The sequence below is a fragment of the Hyperolius riggenbachi genome, chromosome 4, assembly GCF_040937935.1.
Source record: "Hyperolius riggenbachi isolate aHypRig1 chromosome 4, aHypRig1.pri, whole genome shotgun sequence".
NCBI lineage: Eukaryota > Metazoa > Chordata > Amphibia > Anura > Hyperoliidae > Hyperolius > Hyperolius riggenbachi.
The window spans coordinates 109,787,717-109,804,507 of NC_090649.1; the positions used below are offsets into that span (position 1 = coordinate 109,787,717).

At 43.9% G+C, this 16,791-nt stretch overlaps 1 protein-coding gene across 8 annotated transcripts in view; it reads right to left on the reverse strand.

Moving 5' to 3' along the window:
• Positions 1-16,791, reverse strand: part of STAG1 (STAG1 cohesin complex component) — a 275,465-nt gene that overhangs the window by 10,253 nt on the left and 248,421 nt on the right. For 7 of the 8 annotated variants that reach the window (XM_068280396.1, XM_068280394.1, XM_068280397.1 and 4 more), the window contains 9 exons: positions 16,344-16,518; positions 15,157-15,296; positions 14,830-14,931; positions 9,863-10,011; positions 9,312-9,440; positions 6,989-7,194; positions 5,406-5,583; positions 2,083-2,193; positions 1,887-2,001 (listed from right to left, as the gene is read on the reverse strand). In XM_068280396.1, coding sequence (XP_068136497.1) covers positions 1,887-2,001; positions 2,083-2,193; positions 5,406-5,583; positions 6,989-7,194; positions 9,312-9,440; positions 9,863-10,011; positions 14,830-14,931; positions 15,157-15,296; positions 16,344-16,518 — 1,305 coding nt within the window. The remainder of the gene's footprint in view (positions 1-1,886; positions 2,002-2,082; positions 2,194-5,405; positions 5,584-6,988; positions 7,195-9,311; positions 9,441-9,862; positions 10,012-14,829; positions 14,932-15,156; positions 15,297-16,343; positions 16,519-16,791) is intronic. The other variant, XM_068280398.1, reaches the window with a different exon arrangement.

Consider the following 16,791-nt stretch of genomic DNA (forward strand, 5'->3'; position numbering starts at 1 on the left):
TTTATCAAAAACATGTTTGTCCACATTTTTCGCGCTGCATGTATACAGAAATTTTACTTTATTTGAAAAATGTCAGCACAGAAAGTTAAAAAAATCATTTTTTTGCCAAAATTCATGCCTTTTTTGATGAATATAATAAAAAGTAAAAATCGCAGGAACAATCAAATAGCACCAAAAGAAAGCTTTATTAGTGACAAGAAAAGGAGCCAAAATTCATTTAGGTGGCAGGTTGTATGAGCGAGCAATAAACCGTGAAAGCTGCAGTGGTCTGAATGGAAAAAAAGTGTCCGGTCCTTAAGGGGTAGAAAGCCCTAGGTCCTCAAGTGGTTAAGTTGAATTACTGAAATTAATGGACTTTTGCACGATATTCAAATTTTTTAAGTTTCACCTTTATAACAATCCTACCATAGCAATGGTTGTGCTAATCAAGTACCGCGGGTCGCGCTTATAGTGCAACTCACAGTACCGGTACTGAGGGTAATATTACCGCAAGTTTGTGCATAAAGCACAAGGTGTGCGACCTGCAGGGAATCAATCAATAGACAGACAATCAATGTTACGCTTTACAGACACATTCCCAAGCACTGTGGTTCAGTGTGTCTGGGAACATTTTTTGCAGGCGATTTCTGTAGTATCCTATTGCAGTCGCTGAGGTACTCATTATGGTGCATCCTGATGATGCATGGTGCACCTTAGAAAACCTGCTTGCACCTGCATTTTTAAAGGGGACCTTAACTGAGAGGGATATGGAGGTTTCCTTTTAAACACCAGTTGCTTGTCAGTCCTGCTGATCTCTTTGGCTGCAGCAGTGGCTGAATCCCACACCTGAAACAAGCATGCAGCTAATCCAGTCTGACTTCAGTCAGAGCACCTGATCTGCATGCTTGTTGAGGGGCTGTGGCTAAAAGTATTAGACACAGGATCAGCAGGAGAGTCAGAAAACTGGTATTATTATAAAAGGAAAAAGCCATATCCTTAGTTTAGGTTCCCTTTAACTGTGAATGGGGTCCTACCAGCCGAAGCAAGTAAAAAAAGCACAGGAGACTTTGGCGTAGCCATAGGGCCATAATAAGAATTATGGCTAATGCTGCACTCAGGCAGTCATTTAGGCATCCAAAATTCCCGGAGGGTTAATCATGTACGCCCTACCAGCTCCCACACAATAGCTGCCCACTTGTATATCTGCGTGATTTGATGTAATGCCATCTAAGAAAAAACTGTATTAATGGTTATGAGTATGATGGAGAGACAAGACGTCTGTGCAATTTTCAATATAATAATATATATGACCCTTTCACCTTTTTCCTCCCTGGCGGTATGATTATTTCCAGCTTTTAGGGTCTTTTTAAAAGTTTCAGATCCTAAAATCAGGAAATCATGCTTCCAGTCAGCAGCCCCAGCTCTCATTTACCTCCCTGGGCTCCAGCGCTGCGATTTTACCTCTGTCCTCCAAATGGCGCTGTAACTCTGTAGTGAGATCACTGACGGCGATCTCACCACAGTGATTCAGAGCCTCAGAGGACAGGAAGGAGAATGGCTACCGACGTCTGGATCCCCCGGGAGGTGAGAAAACCGCCCACTGCGCGTTATAATCTGCATTGAGCTCACGGCGGCTATCCTGAGTGTAGCTCGGGATTACCGCCTGCGAGGTTAATTGGTGACTTGACAGGCATGAGCACTTACTTTTTTCCCCTAAGTTAAAGTCCCACGGTTCTTCCTTTTATTCTGTAACTCTATAACTGAGGGATGGAGGCGATTTAAAATGTTTAAGTATTTTTTTTCCATGCACCTTATGAACCCCATCTCTCTCATATCCAATGTTTCTTTAATTCTAAATCACAGTTTAGCTTGTTGAGCGGTAATTTTGAAGAGATGAAGAAGCCTACCAGATCAATAACCATCGTGTCCTCAAACTCCTCGTTCATATCTTCCAGCTGCCCCCGAGATGACATCATTACATCCTCGAATATTGGCTCTGCGTCATCTTCCATAAGACCTCGTCTAGAAGAGCACAAAGACAGTTATGAGCGAGGGGAAAATGAAAAGTGTGATTAGTAGTGTCAGGGCATCCTGGGTACTTACACTCCGTGCCTTACTCCGCCCCGCACTTTCATGTAATTCATTGATGTTCTGTCTTTCCTATTCAAGTCATCTAATTTTTGTTGACCCAACCAAGACATCTGCATCTGAGGGCTAAAGACAAAACAGTTATTTGTTATAGCCCAAGTGTGTAAGCATATGTATGCATACAATGTACATATTTGTTCCATTTGATTGCTGTGACCATTTGTTAACTTTGGCACCTGCAGAATCGGTGTGTGGTGGGGGGTTGGTTAGGCGAGGGTTAAGCATCAGTGGCGGTGGGGCGGGGCAGAGTTGTGTTAGTGAAGGTTAGGCATCAGAATAAGGAGGTTTCATGTGAGAATAGGGTTAGGTTTAGCACCACTGCCCAACAGTAGGATATCAGTAAGTATTCTACTAGCAGCTATCACTCAAATTTCCGCGACACCCATTTAGAATGGACACATATGAAGGTCTTCAGGGTTTATCAATGCCCAGCCTATTTCTTTTAGGCAGTTATGTAATGACATTACAGGTGATTAGAACAAATAAAGAATTTGAGTTTAATCCAGATTCGGTGTCTCCGACTGGCTACACTGGGAGAGCAATCACACGGGTAGGAGGGTAAAGCAATAGATATATGGTTACAGAACGCATCAGTTTGCAACCTGCTGGATTTCATTAAAACAAATTCCAATATGAGATTTCAACCAGACCACCTTGAAAGCTCTGCTGAACAAATTCATCAAAGAAAGACACTTTAAATGTAAAACAAATGTAATAACTCTGGCACCTCAAGTTCCCGGTCGCTATGCTGCTATTTATATAGGATGTCTCGTCACAGATCACCTGGTGTCCAGTATTATTACTGAAGCCAACAGTGGCAGCAGACCATCACCAGCACCTAGAGCAGGCATTTGCAAACTCAGCTCTCCAGCTGTTACGGAACTACAAGTCCCACAATGCATTTGCCTTTATGAGTCATGACTGTGGCTGTCAGACTCCTGCAATGCATTTTGGGACTTGTAGTTCCTTAACAGCTGGAGGGCCAAGTTTGCCCATGCCTGACCTAAAGAGTACCTTGTGACATCATCACATCTTGAGATTTTCACAGATCTGGAGGGGATTCTTCAGCCTCTCCATCCGCAGAAAGGAAACAAAAGCATAGCTGGACATGCTCTGGCTGTTCTCTGCAAGATTATCACTGAATTGAGTTATCTGTCCAATATTCTCCAGGGGACAGTGGCGGAGATGGCTGTGAGGCTTTGCGCTCCCTACAGATCGCTAACTGTAATCGCTTAGGGTCCCATTCACACTTGTAAAATGCAAATACATTTAGCGTAGGTGATTGTCGTGGTAAGATCACTGTACAAATTCAGAGAACAAGTTCATAAACGCTCTACCCCCATGGTAACACATACCAGTCGGTGCAGGATCTAGAGAGCCAGTCCTTTAAGCACAAACCATGGGAGAAGGATCCGCAAACCAGACTTGGTTGAGTGAAAAAATTGTCTGTTCTTTATTAAATAGTATCACATGACAAAAATGGTAGTGCAATAAAATCACAGGATCGACTAACGCGTGTCGGGCTTACAATCTGCCCTTAGTCATAGTCAAAGTGTGCCTGTTAAGGAGGCGGCTTATAAAGGGCTGGAAGGGAGTCATCCCTTCCAGCCCTTTATAAGCCGCCTCCTTAACAGGTACACTTTGACTATGACTAAGGGCAGATTGTAAGCCCGACACGCGTTAGTCGATCCTGTGATTTTATTGCACTACCATTTTTGTCATGTGAGTCATCCCTTCCAGCCCTTTATAAGCCGCCTCCTTAACAGGTACACTTTGACTATGACTAAGGGCAGATTGTAAGCCCGACACACGTTAGTCGATCCTGTGATTTTATTGCACAACCATTTTTGTCATGTGATACTATTTAATAAAGAACAGACAATTTTTTCACTCAACCAAGTCTGGTTTGCGGATCCTTCTCCCATGGTTTGCACTGTACAAATTCACTTTTTTGCGTTTGCGATTAGCGCTTTAATATCATGCTAATCGCGATCATTCTTTAATCGCGGCAAAATGCTGCATGCAATTGCCGCTAATCGTGGAACGCCCCCGATTGGCAGCAATTGCGGCAGTGACATCACTGCCATATGGTTAATACGCTAGCACTTTAAAAAGCGATAGTGCTTGGGCGATTAGCGGTAAACGGCCGCTAATCGCCCTAGTGTGAATGGGCCCTTAGCGTTATTGCTTGAGTTTTGTACAGCGTTTTCAAAGTGATTTCTGGTGCTTTTAGAAGTGATTTTATTTTAGTGCATTAGAGGTTGTTTTTTTTTTTAATCGGAATTGGAGTAGTAAAATCGCTTTTGCACAGCCATAGAAAATCAATTTTGCAGCGTTCCTTTCTTTTGGAGCGCAATCGCTTAAAAAATGCTGCAGGACCCGCGACTGCGCTTTCCCTAATCGCAGTTGCTCCTGTGGGTTTGCATCTAATCACTTTCATTATATAGCGCTTTTGGAATCGCCAGCAGTCATACGGAATCCCAACACGCTCTTAAAGAGACTCACTACATTTACATCCTTATTTCTGCATTCCTACATGCTGCAATACCTGATCTGATTTCATGTAGCTAACTGCAGCCTCTTGTAGTTCCCCCTTCTCTCTAATATTCCACTTTTCTTGCCTTTGTCAAGGCTTGTCGAGCAAGATAGGGAAGGTGCTGCCTCTGCTATAATGAGAAGCATTATGCACGCCCCCTCCATGCCGCTTCTATGAGAGCTCCCATCTGCTGTGTATTTCACTCAGAGACAGCCTCCCTGCTCACAACGCGTCTGCGAGGCTCATACAGCTGCCTGTGACATCCTGAACAGCTGTGATTAGTGAAGAGCCCAGAGAGGCGGCTCATACAAACAGCAGTGAGGAAGTCAGATTCCAGTCACACTTGACTGGCATAGAACAGAGGCAGAAGGTATGCATTCTTGCAAAACCTCAATTCACTGAGCATGTACAGTAACTCATGAACGTGGCCACAACACATGGGCACCCTGCTGTGCCCTGACATCACTTCCGGATTGGCGGTCATGTATTTTGTTTATAAACCGTTTATAAAACTGTTGTTTTAAAGCCAGAATTGCAGCGGGGAGAGGCAGAAAAGGCGCAGAGGGGCAAAGGAGATCCCAATGAGCAGAATGGTATGTTTATTACTATAGGACTTTCACAGTACAGATTCTCTTTAAAAATCACTCCAATGGGCCATAGCCCTAAGTGTACTCCAGTCACAGACTGTAACTGGAGACTAAAGAGAGGGAAGGTGTCAGAAATGTAATGTGCAGGTTCATACTTGTGTAAGAAGTCTGGCTCTGAACCATGTTCGGACTCCTGTTCTGGCATCTGTTCTTGTAGTTGCCTGGGGGGATTTTCCCTTAGTACTGTGGATGTCAGTTGTGGTGTGGTGAGTGCTCCAGGTGTTTGGATGGAGTCGTTCCTGGTTACCCAGGAGTTGTCAATTGTACTCTCTTCTGGAAAACAGCAGCACGAGACAAGTTACTATCAGACAGAATGCATGTTTTACTAGGTGTACTACTGGAGGAATAACTTCTCCACATCTGATTATATAGCATAAATCATACAAAAATAACTATAATTAAAGAATACACAAAGCTGTATTTAACATCAGTGATGTGTGATAACCAAAGGCAAACACATTTTTAGGGAAAAAAATTCTATGTGATTAGTAAGAAAAACTCACATTGACATTTTTACATTTCAGAAAGTGGTCCTAATTTATCAAGATTAGAGAGCGTGACCTGAAAACAAAGCTGATTTTTAACGGACATGAGAAGTCAGTGTGCACTAGCCACTTTTACTTATTTGGACTTTCTTCCAGCCCCCCAATAGTCTTTGAGGCCTCTCCGTGTCTTCAGGTTCACGTCTGGCTTTACTCCTCAGAAGAATCTCCTACCAGGCTTGGTTGCAGACAACTGTGCACGCGCAGTCCCCACCTGCGTTCCTCCATCAATCACGCTCCCGTCGCTGGGAGTATTCTGAGCATGCTCAGTTTGTAAAACTAATGTACCGTGGTATGCACAGAACGTTCCCAGTGATGGGAGCACGATTGATGGATGCGTGTGAATGGGACAACTCATGTGCAATAGCTTGTGACTAAGTTGGGTCAAAGATTCTTCTGAAGAGCACAACAGAGAGGACCCGTTTCTGTGTTACTGAGGGGCCTCACAGACCACAGGGGGCTGGAAGAAGCCCCAGGCAAGTAAAGGTCATTTTTTTTGTCCCAGTTTAGGTGTGTTAAGGCACGCGTCCTAGTGTTTTATATATAACAGACACACTGGCCCTGACTTACAAAGGTTGGTGTGATTAGCAAACCTTGTTAGTATTAACTAAAAACTTTGCAATAGTTCAGGCTCTTTCACACTGCAAATCAAACACTTAACACACTCAGGCGCAAACACACTGCAATTCAATCACGTCTTTTCATTCAACCCTTCCGTGTAACCTCACATTGTGAAAGCTTAAAAGTCATACAAAAACAACAGGAAAATTATATTACTCCTATATTGTTAACTGGCATGAAACCAAAAGACCCCCTATCAGTTTACAATGCGCCCCCCGTGAGGAGATTGTGCTTGCATGGAGCGCAGGCCAGCTACCTGATGGTAATGACAGCATGTGGGATTCAATGTTCTGCCACTGGTCACTCTGCATCATGTGATGCAAACTCATCACATGATGCAGAGTAACCAGAAACAGAATGAGGGGATCTCCCAGACTTTTGCAGCTATAGCACTTCGCTATGTAATGCAGCACAGGAGACTCCGGAATGGATACTTTAATTCCATAGACTTAATCAAAGTTTCCATTCCGAAGTGCTGTGATGCCCAGCGAAGATTGATGATCGTCAATTCTCACCTTCCACTCTCTTCTTGTGTAGCGGAGGTCGGCCCTTCTTACTTCTTACAGAGGAGCCTTTGCTGTTACTACCTCCGCTATTCACAGAGAGACGGTCCTCATCACCACCTGTTACCAGAGAGTTTCTATAGGAAATAAGCGGCAGCCAAACGTCTTCTCTTCTTTCCATCATGTGTTCTGTCAGGAATTTCTCCAGGTACGAGTGTCTGAGAGGAGAGAGGAGACAGAAGAAAGATCACACTGGGAACACTAAAGCCTTCACCCCAGGGAGAATAGTGTCTGCTGCAGCTGTGCTTGTACACATCTCCGTGGAGTAACAGCTAAGATATGATAGCCTTAGGGCTGGTTCAGACGGACGCTTGCGGAGCGTTTACCGCAAGCGTTCGGAACGTCGCGGTAAACGCTCCCATTCAAGTGAATGGGAGCGTTTACACCGAGCTTTTGCGCACATTTGCACAATCGCGGCGTTCGGGTCCCGATTTTTGCGAGCGTTCGAGCTGCCCCTGGAAGCGACATGTAACTTCCAGGGGGCGGCCAACCGCGACGGCTAATGTCCCCCTAGGGGAATTAAACGTGACCGCAATACAACGCGACGGCTACTGAAAGCCTGACCGCGCAGCCGCCGCAACGCCCCCGAACGTGACGCCGCCGAAACGTCAGTCTAAACCAGCCCTTAAAGGGGGTGATGAAACTGATACCAAAAAACCCTTGTACCTACTGAAACATTTTCCCCTCCCACCACTTTATGTTGGAAATAGATAATTTTATACAGTACCCGTGTCCTCAAGGTGCTTGTATAGCGGAAGCAGGTGCTGAGTGACAGGAAGCTCTCTTCTGGCCATTGCTCATGTCTCCCCGCCCAGTCGCTTGTAGTGGAATGTTGCCGTGGCAACAGCTAATGCATGATTGGGAAATGGACCTAAACTGCATAGCTTTCCACTGGCTCGATACAGCCACCGTGATGTCAGCGGTGTCTTGCCAGAGGAAAGTCTCGCAGTTAGTGTCCATTTCCAAATCATGCGTCAGCAGTTGCCACAGCAACAAAGCACTTTGAGTGAACTATAAGCAGAAGAGAGCTTCCTGTCGCTAGGCACCTACTTGCGCTATACAGGCACTGTATAAAATTATGTATTTCTAACACAAAGTGAAGGGAGGCAAAAATGTTTCACTAATACGGTTGTACCTAGTAGCAATAAGTAGAAAAGATTTCTCTTACCAGTTTCATCACACTTTAAAGTAATAAAAATACACCATAACAAAAACACTGCCAGGGCCAGGATACAGTAACATGAGCATACACACACACTGCTCAGCCACAAAATTATAACTACTACCGGGTAGAGTAACGCTTATAATTTTGTTACAATGGCACATGCCACAGTGGAGGATATATTAGACAGCATGCAGTCATTTCTTGAAGATGTAATGGAAGAAAAATGTCTCAGACAGACATCGGGAATTATGTAACATAGGCCTTACTGTGAGCTCTAGAAGACCATTCAGAGAGTCTCCAAAATAAGTACTGTATTTTTAAGAGTTGTCCCAGTATTAACCACTTAAGGACCGGCTATTTTGTAACGATCTGTGCTGGGTGGGCTCTCCAGCCCACAGCACAGATCGTATTTGCAGCAGGGCGACCAGTCTTCCCCCCCTCCCTTTTTTCCCCACTAGGGGGATGTCCTGCTGGGGGGGTCTGATCGCCGCCGGCTGCCTGCGTGTTGCGGGGGGGCTCCTCAAAGCCCCCCTCCGCAGCGATATCGGGCCTCCCTCTCTTTCCCACCCTCCCCTCCTTCCCCTGGGCGGCACAGGACGGCGATGCGTCCTCCGCTGCCTCTGATAGGCTTCAGCCTATCAGATGCCGGCGATTCCCGGCTAATCAGAGTCTGAGGATCGCCGATCTCCTTTATGGCGCTGCTGCGCAGCAGCGCCGTATGATGTAAACAGCGGAGATTTCTTCCCCGCATGTTTACAATTGGCCTGCGAGCCGCGATCGGAGGCTTGCAGGCTGTTCACGGAGACACCCTCCGTGAACTGACATGGAAAGGCCGCTCGAACGAGCGGCCGTTTCCATGTAATACCACTTACGACCTGCCGCCGCCTATCGGCGTTAGGCGGTCAAGTGGTTTTAAGAACCAGTGAACTAGGCACCACTGATGCGCATGTGGGACAAAGGCTAGCCCGTCTGGTCCTATTCACTCCCCTGGCCAGTGGTTTCATGCTGTGGTTTATCAGTGTATGTACTATATGCAGTGGGGAGGGAGGGGGAGTTTGTTTGTAACCTCCAAGCAGATATTCACAAATTAATAAAATAACGGACACTTACACTGTCTTCTTGTCCTGTCTAAGAAGCTTAGAGGAGAACTCGCTCAGCACTTCCAGGAAAGCCAGATTTAGAGGGGGATACTCAACACCTTTGGGATTCTGATATTTGAATGAAAACTCTATACCATCCCTGTAAGGAAACAGAATAGCAAAAAAAAAACCAAAAAGGTCAGCACACAGTCTCCTTAGGAACCTGAGGGGAAAGTCGCTGTTTAATATGCTAGCTGCATTATTTGTCAAAGATTCTAGTAAATTTGAGCATTTACATTGCATAAAATCAACAAACGATTTCAAAGAATGACCAACCCCAGATACCAAAGGCATGTAAATGGCATGCAATCTAATTACACGCATTTAAACACTTAATAGAAAAATGAAAATATGAGCAACTTAACGACATCTGAGGGGAACAATAAATGCCTAACAGTACAATTTAATTATAACAGTTCACAGGGATTTTTTTTATCAGCTATTTAACTGCTCATTAAGGAACACGATTGATTGAGCTTATACACCGCTGATTTCACAAATGGGAACTATTTGGGTCCTTACTTGTGTAGCGTGGCAACAGCTTCTCTGGTCTTTATCTGGTCCAGGCCAAAGGTGAGTGCAAACCTACGTGCCAGCTCCTTAATCCCGCTGACGTGGGCAGACGTCCGGTCCAGATTGGGGCCCTGCTCCTGCACAAGCTCATTGAACAGCTAAATGGGTGGGAAAATAATGTAACATCACATTTCATCAAAGTGAGCCATGAAATCCCATCAGCTCTGGTTAAAAGTGAATTAAATGGTTAGAAATTCTGTCTTTGCATTCTCAAGCTCTAATTCATAAAATTACACTGTCCCATGTAAAATAGAAGTTTGCACAGTTCTATATTTTTTTATAATTATATTTACAGAGAATAAGTTACAAATTCGTCTTATAATAAAATGAAAATTCACTGTAAAGCAGTGATGGCTTAACCTCAGGTATTCAATGATAAATGACATTGTTTATACACAGTCCTGTATAATTCAGCTGTGTGTGAGACACACATGCGCAGAAGACCCAGACTGGACCCGACTGAGCCAGTCACCGGTGCGGATTGCGGCTGAACGGCAGACTACGGAAGGATAGAGAGGTACTTGCACGTGTTTATGGGGCTGGAGGAAGCTCCGGGTAAGTATCGATTCTGACTGTTTAGATCTCTGGTACACTTTAAGTTTCTATTTAACGTTATTTATTGTTAAAGGAAACCAGAGCTGATAACCTATACAAATTTTTATACATATGTGTAATGCATGGGGCAATTGCATTATGTATTGCACTGCATTGATCTATGCACTTACGTCTTGCTCATGGAGTAATGTGGATTCTTTTTTATGTGTTATCCATTTTATATGGAATCCTGTTTCACTTGGAAGACTTATTTGGACACTGTTGGCACAACTGCTGTGTATTCTATTGCATATGTCTTTTTGCACATTATGTTTTGGGTTTATCTGGGATGAATAGATTATCTTGATCTACTGACTATAAACTAGTAAGGTCTAACGGGGAGGGATCTTCGGGTCCTCCCCTTTCTCTTTTAGAAAGCTATGAATTTGGTGCCAGCCGCCTGGGTTCTTGATTCCCTGATGACGCTAGATTGTAAAACCAGTCGGAAAGAAGACAAGCAGCATCTTTAATATCTTATTGGCTGTGGACCAGCTTACACGCGCAAGTTTTTATTAGTGGTTCCCAGTTCCTGGGCCCCGTATGTAAGTTTTTGTTTTTATCTTGTTTTTTATCTTCTATCCCAATTGTTTTCACAATAAACGGTTTACACTTAGAGTTGCAGTTTTTTGTTGTGTTTATATATTGGCCTTCCTGGATACCATACCATATATCGGAGTGAGGGAGTGGTGGAAGTTTGGATACCTATCTGCTTGAGGTTCGTTCGGATAACCACTGAATGCGAGGCATACAACCTTATGTGGGTTGTTGGCAGCTGGTAAGCCCCTCTTATTTTTTTCTGGTGATGGTTGGCCACGAGACCATGTGAGGTTAGAATATCACCGTGGTGAAGATTTATTAACTATATTTATTCCTCTTTGATCTGCGCTGACTGCTTAATACTAAGTTTTATACATACCTGGGGCTTTCTCCAGCCCCATATGTCAAATATCTTATCGATATCTGCCCTAAATGATCATCAACTACTTAAAGGGCAAGCCTAAAAGTAGTCATAATCAAGATTTGCCAGCAGTGAGCGCGTAGCTCACTATAAACAGAATATTTATAGGTTAACAGGTTTACGTCTGGAAAAAATATTCAAGACTCATCAGTTGATTTTATAAAATTATATTGATATAAAAATAAATAAAGCATATATACAGGAATATACATCTCTCCAGTTGTTGTCCATCATCCAAAATACATTTTTAAAGTTCCTTTAGTGAAACAAGTCCATATCAATATAGCAACTCTTCTGCTATAGCTTTTATCCTCCATTGATAATTGTTATCTCGAGATTGTACAGTGTATGGTACACACAAATATAGCTTTATCCTTAAAATGGTATATAGAGTTCTATTCTTGTATAAATAACTAAGTAGATATCTTCATCAAGCAAAGCTGGCTAGTTGTCCCTAAGCTTGCAATTGCATTTAAATAGTAATGCTTACTGATTGTATATGAAGTATAGCATAAAAAAGTTATCTAAAAAACTTAAAACTGCTGAAGTTTGAAATGACAAGTCTTTAGCGTCTATATAAGTTATTGTCAATAAATTCACCAAGAATAATGCATATTACCTCTCTTGGGTTCTAGAATCAAGTGGAAGGTAGAGTCTCTAGTCCTCAGTCGATCTCAGTAGAGTTCCAGGCTCAATGATAAAATATACCAGCCTGCCAGGGCTTTTTATTGTAAAATTTCTAAGATGGCGTCTGTTAGGGGATTTTATGGTGACGCACAAAATTCAAACTTATTTTTAACTGGTACATTCTGACATTTTGTGACATTTTAAACTATCGGGTTATCTGAGCAGGAGTGTACATTTATAACGCTACTTGGCTTATTAACGTAAGCAATCTACGTCTTTTCTAATCAAAATTACATCAATAACATTTTAATTAGCTCTTATGACCCAAGTGGTGTCCTTATGACATTTTTCTGGATCTGATGGACGCCAAGATATATGCGTATGTTCTTAATTTATCTTATGTTCTAAAAATATATGATGTTCTCTGGTACATCATTATTAATGGGGATTTTTAAACACCCCATGTGGTCACAGGTTGTAATGTCTTGATCACATGGCTTATTGTTTTGTATTCATAACAGCCATTTATTTTAATACATGCTAAAATATATGGAAAGCAAACTTATTTACCTTAATGTATAGGTCTATTATTGATAATTAATTACTATGATCACTATACATGATCTCTATACATGATTAATATATCAGTGTATAGCAGGCTTAGCTTCTGCGGTGCATGTCTCTGATGGGCAAGCCTTGCTTAGAGAACCTGGCTGGATAGTGTACTGGTTAAGGGCACCGCCTTTGACATGGGAGACCAGGGTTCGAATCCTGGCTAGGGCCAGTACCTATTCAGTAAGGAGTTCAAGGCAAGACTCCCTAACACTGCATGGTGGCCTCTTGAGTGTGTCCCAGTGGCTGCAGCTCGAGCGCTTTTGAGTCCGTCAGGAGAAAATCACTATACAAATGTTCAGATGATTATTATGATCAAAAAAAAAAGTTCCCCTGGGGGGTACTCACCTCGGGAGGGGGAAGCCTCAGGGTCCCAATGAGGCTTCCCCCTCCCCTGTACCTGCAGGCAATCCAGCGCTGGCTCCCCCGAAGTGTGCCGGAATCCTCCCTCAACAAGCCTGATTGCTGATAAGCGCTGATTTATTTACCTTTCCTGGCTCCAGCGGGGGCGCTGTTGCGGTTCTCCGCACAGAGATAGGCGAAAATAGCCGATCTCTCTCGGGTCCGTTCTACTGCGCAGGAGACTTGCGCCTGCGCAGTAGAGCGGCCCGACAGTAATCGGCTATTTCCGCCTCTCTCAGAGCAGAGAACCGATACTGCACCTGTGCTGGAGCTGGGAAGGTAAATATTTACATCCCCGCTATTCGGGGAGCTTTATCGCCGCCGTGGGACCGAGGAGGATGGGGGAAGCCTCAAAAGGATCTGGAGGCTTCCCCCACCCGAGGTGAGTACCCCCCAGGGAAGGTTTTTTTTCGTTACAGGTTTTCTTTAAGCAGGCAATACAGCCAGGTCTGAGTAAAGAGAGAACATTTCTCCAGCGCTATCTTAATATAAACATAACCTTGTACAGAAAACTGACAGCTTACTGCAGAAAATGACACTAAGGGTTACTCTAACCAACAGTCTAACCCTGATTAATCTTCCTGGCGGTAAACCCGCACTTTGCTAGCTGCGTCAGCACACCGATCGCCGCCGCCCCGCGCTCGATCACCGCTATCCGTCGCGCCACGCGCGCCTCCCCCAGACCCCGTGCGCTGCCTGGCCAATCAGTGCCAGGCAGCGCTGAGGGGTGGATCGGGACTCCCAATGACGTCGCTGACGTCATCCCGCCCCGTCGCCATGGTGACAGGGGAAGCCCTCCAGGAAATCCTGTTCTTTGCACGGGATTTCCTGATCGAAGCAAATTTAAAAAAAAAAACTGCTGCGCTGCCTCCTGGCAAAACATTTTAAAACATAGATAATCAACCTGAAGCAAGATGGGAGATAATTTCTCTGCATTAATATGAGATTTTCTGACACATAAGCTGGGAACGCTCCCACTCCGCCGTCCTTTGTCTTCTCCCTCTTAGGTACCGGCTCCCATAACTTCAGCCTGTCGCGGCCGGTTTGCGCAAAAGAAGTGTGCATTCTATGTACCTCTCCTGTAGCTGCTGGGGAGATACTTAAAGAGCGCACTTCTCTTGCTTCAGACTGGCTGCGACTGGCTGAAGTTATGGGACCAGGTACCGAAGCGGGAGAAGACTGACAGTGGTCGCATGGATGCGTTCTCAGCTTATGGGGCCGGAGGAAGCCCCAGGTATGAATAAACCGGTTAAGTGTTATCAGCTCTGGTACACTTTAAGTTACTTATGAGTATAGCAGTTGTAAATGTACCTGCGGTAATAGTTATCTCTGTCAGCAAAATACCAGTCTCAGCTGGACATATTTACAGCTGTGTGTAATTTATCAAGCAATGTAAATATTGATAACCAGTTGTGAGAAACTGTCTTTAAGAAGTGGCAATTACAGTAATTACGAATGCCCATCAACAATTGAGTTTCTGTGCAGGCAACTAGTAGTAACATGCTAACCATGGCTGGATCATCTGCCAATAGTACATGAAGTATAACTACTTAGACACATTTTAGGTTATTTTGGCAAGTTTAACCGAATGTCCCAATCTAACCACACTGGTAGGCAGCAAAGGTCTGACATTTATGTCATGCATGAGAGCATTGTAATGACTTCAGCCTCCAGCCAGGAGGCGCAGGCAACATGAAGAAAGGGCACAAAGCACACTGCTTACCTGCTGTAAACTGAGGATCAGGGTCTTGGCACACTGGATCTTGTCTATCTGTCGAGTTTTACTTAGTGTTTCTTTGATAATGTCTCCGTAGTCATTATAATACTAAAAAGGAAAAAGAAAAAAGGTCATGAAGGAAATTTCCTGGTAAAATTACTAATACTATAGGATCCAGACAGAGCCTTCCCTCTCCATAGGTACGCATCTGCAGAAGTATGGTATGGTTTGCTATACTAAACCACAGTTTTCTTTACCCCATTTTGTCAATTTTTGCTGAAAATCCATTTCACAATGACTAAAAAGATGGTAATTATGTAGGATAACTGGTACCTTCATGTAGTGCTTGAAGATATCTGCTGCCGCATGCATATCTACAATGTCATAGATAATGAGCTTGCAGAACCCTGCTAGCAGGTTTCTCCTTTTGTGCAAGGCCTCGATTTTGTTGGCTTCATCCTCCTCATCGCCCTCTGAATGAATGAAGAAAGAAGGAAATAAAGATAGGAGGTGGTGAGAACTCTGAACGCAGGCATTGCAGGTATCATAACAGACCAGTTTGGTCACGGTCTGAAAAAGATCGCTGGAAAGCATAAACATTAAATTTTAACATAAAATGATAAAATATGGCATCAATCAGTGCTATGCAATGAACACCAGCTTTAGCTGAACTTCTCATCAAAGTCCCATCAGCAAAAATTTTTTTTTGCAGAATGGTAATTCTACCACTTCTCTCTCTACTATAAGGACAATGGGCAGCACAGTGGCGTAGTGGTTAGCACTATTGCCTTGCAGCGCTAGGTTCCCGGATCTAATCTTAGACCTTTCACTATGGTAGGGATTAGATCGTAAGCCCCTCTGAGGGACACTTAAGTGACAAGACAACATGCTCTGTATATCGCGGCGGAACATGTCGGCGCTATATAAATACTAAAAAATTGATAACTCACTAAGGCTTTCCCCATTCCCCTCTGTTCCAGTGATGGGACCCCCCGAAGTTCTGAGGGGCCGGCTCACAACTGCACAGTACCATGTAACTAACGCAGAACAAGCAGGGCCCATCTGGTTCTGTGCTAGTGCACAGCTGCAAGCCGTCTGCACATGCAGTGTGGCTTAGCTCCGACAACAAGGACTTGTTGATGGGCTTGCAGGGGTCTCAGCACTGGAAGGGCGAGGAGATGTGCAACAGGAGAAGCCTCAGGAAGATCCAGAGACTTCCTTCTCCCGTGGTAGGTATTCAGACTTGGGCCTTTCTTCCTGTCAGGTTTTCTTTAAAGTCTGCATTATCTGCATCCTCGATGCTGAGAAAAGGAATAGTCACACACATAAATCAACATTCAAACTTTTCAGCGTTTCCATACTGTTCCGAACAGACTAGGGTACACTACAACGGATTTCATTCTTACAATAGAATAGGAACTTTCCAAAATAAAGGCTTAATAGTCATTTTAAGACTGTAATCTTATAAGACATCCTCTTGTGTCAGGCATGCGTTTTTCACACTATGCGTAGAAACGTACCCATGCTCTGGTTTTCATCATCTTGGTCGATAAAGACGTGATCCATCACAAAAGTGAGCAGCTCAGACTGTAACCCAAGGTCTGGATTGAAGACTAGCAGTGAAAGGTTTTCCCTTCCAGCCGCTGTTAATTGATGGCTAAAAATCATCAGAAGGTCACAGAGCAGCATGAAAGCCTGCAGAAGAAGGAACTTGTGTTACACATCACATAATCACTGCATCAACCAGAATAAATGTAAATCATACCTTACTGACACCCCCTCAATCTGTCATGAGGTACAGATAACACCACATCCGCAACCATCTCTCACAGATATATCAGCTATTAAACATAGTGACCATTATTCAGCAAAGAGATGGCTGCCATGTAGCCAATTACTGAAGAACACTGAAGTAGGAAATTGTCAATAATAATCAGGGGCATAGCAATAAATCAAGAAGCCCCATAG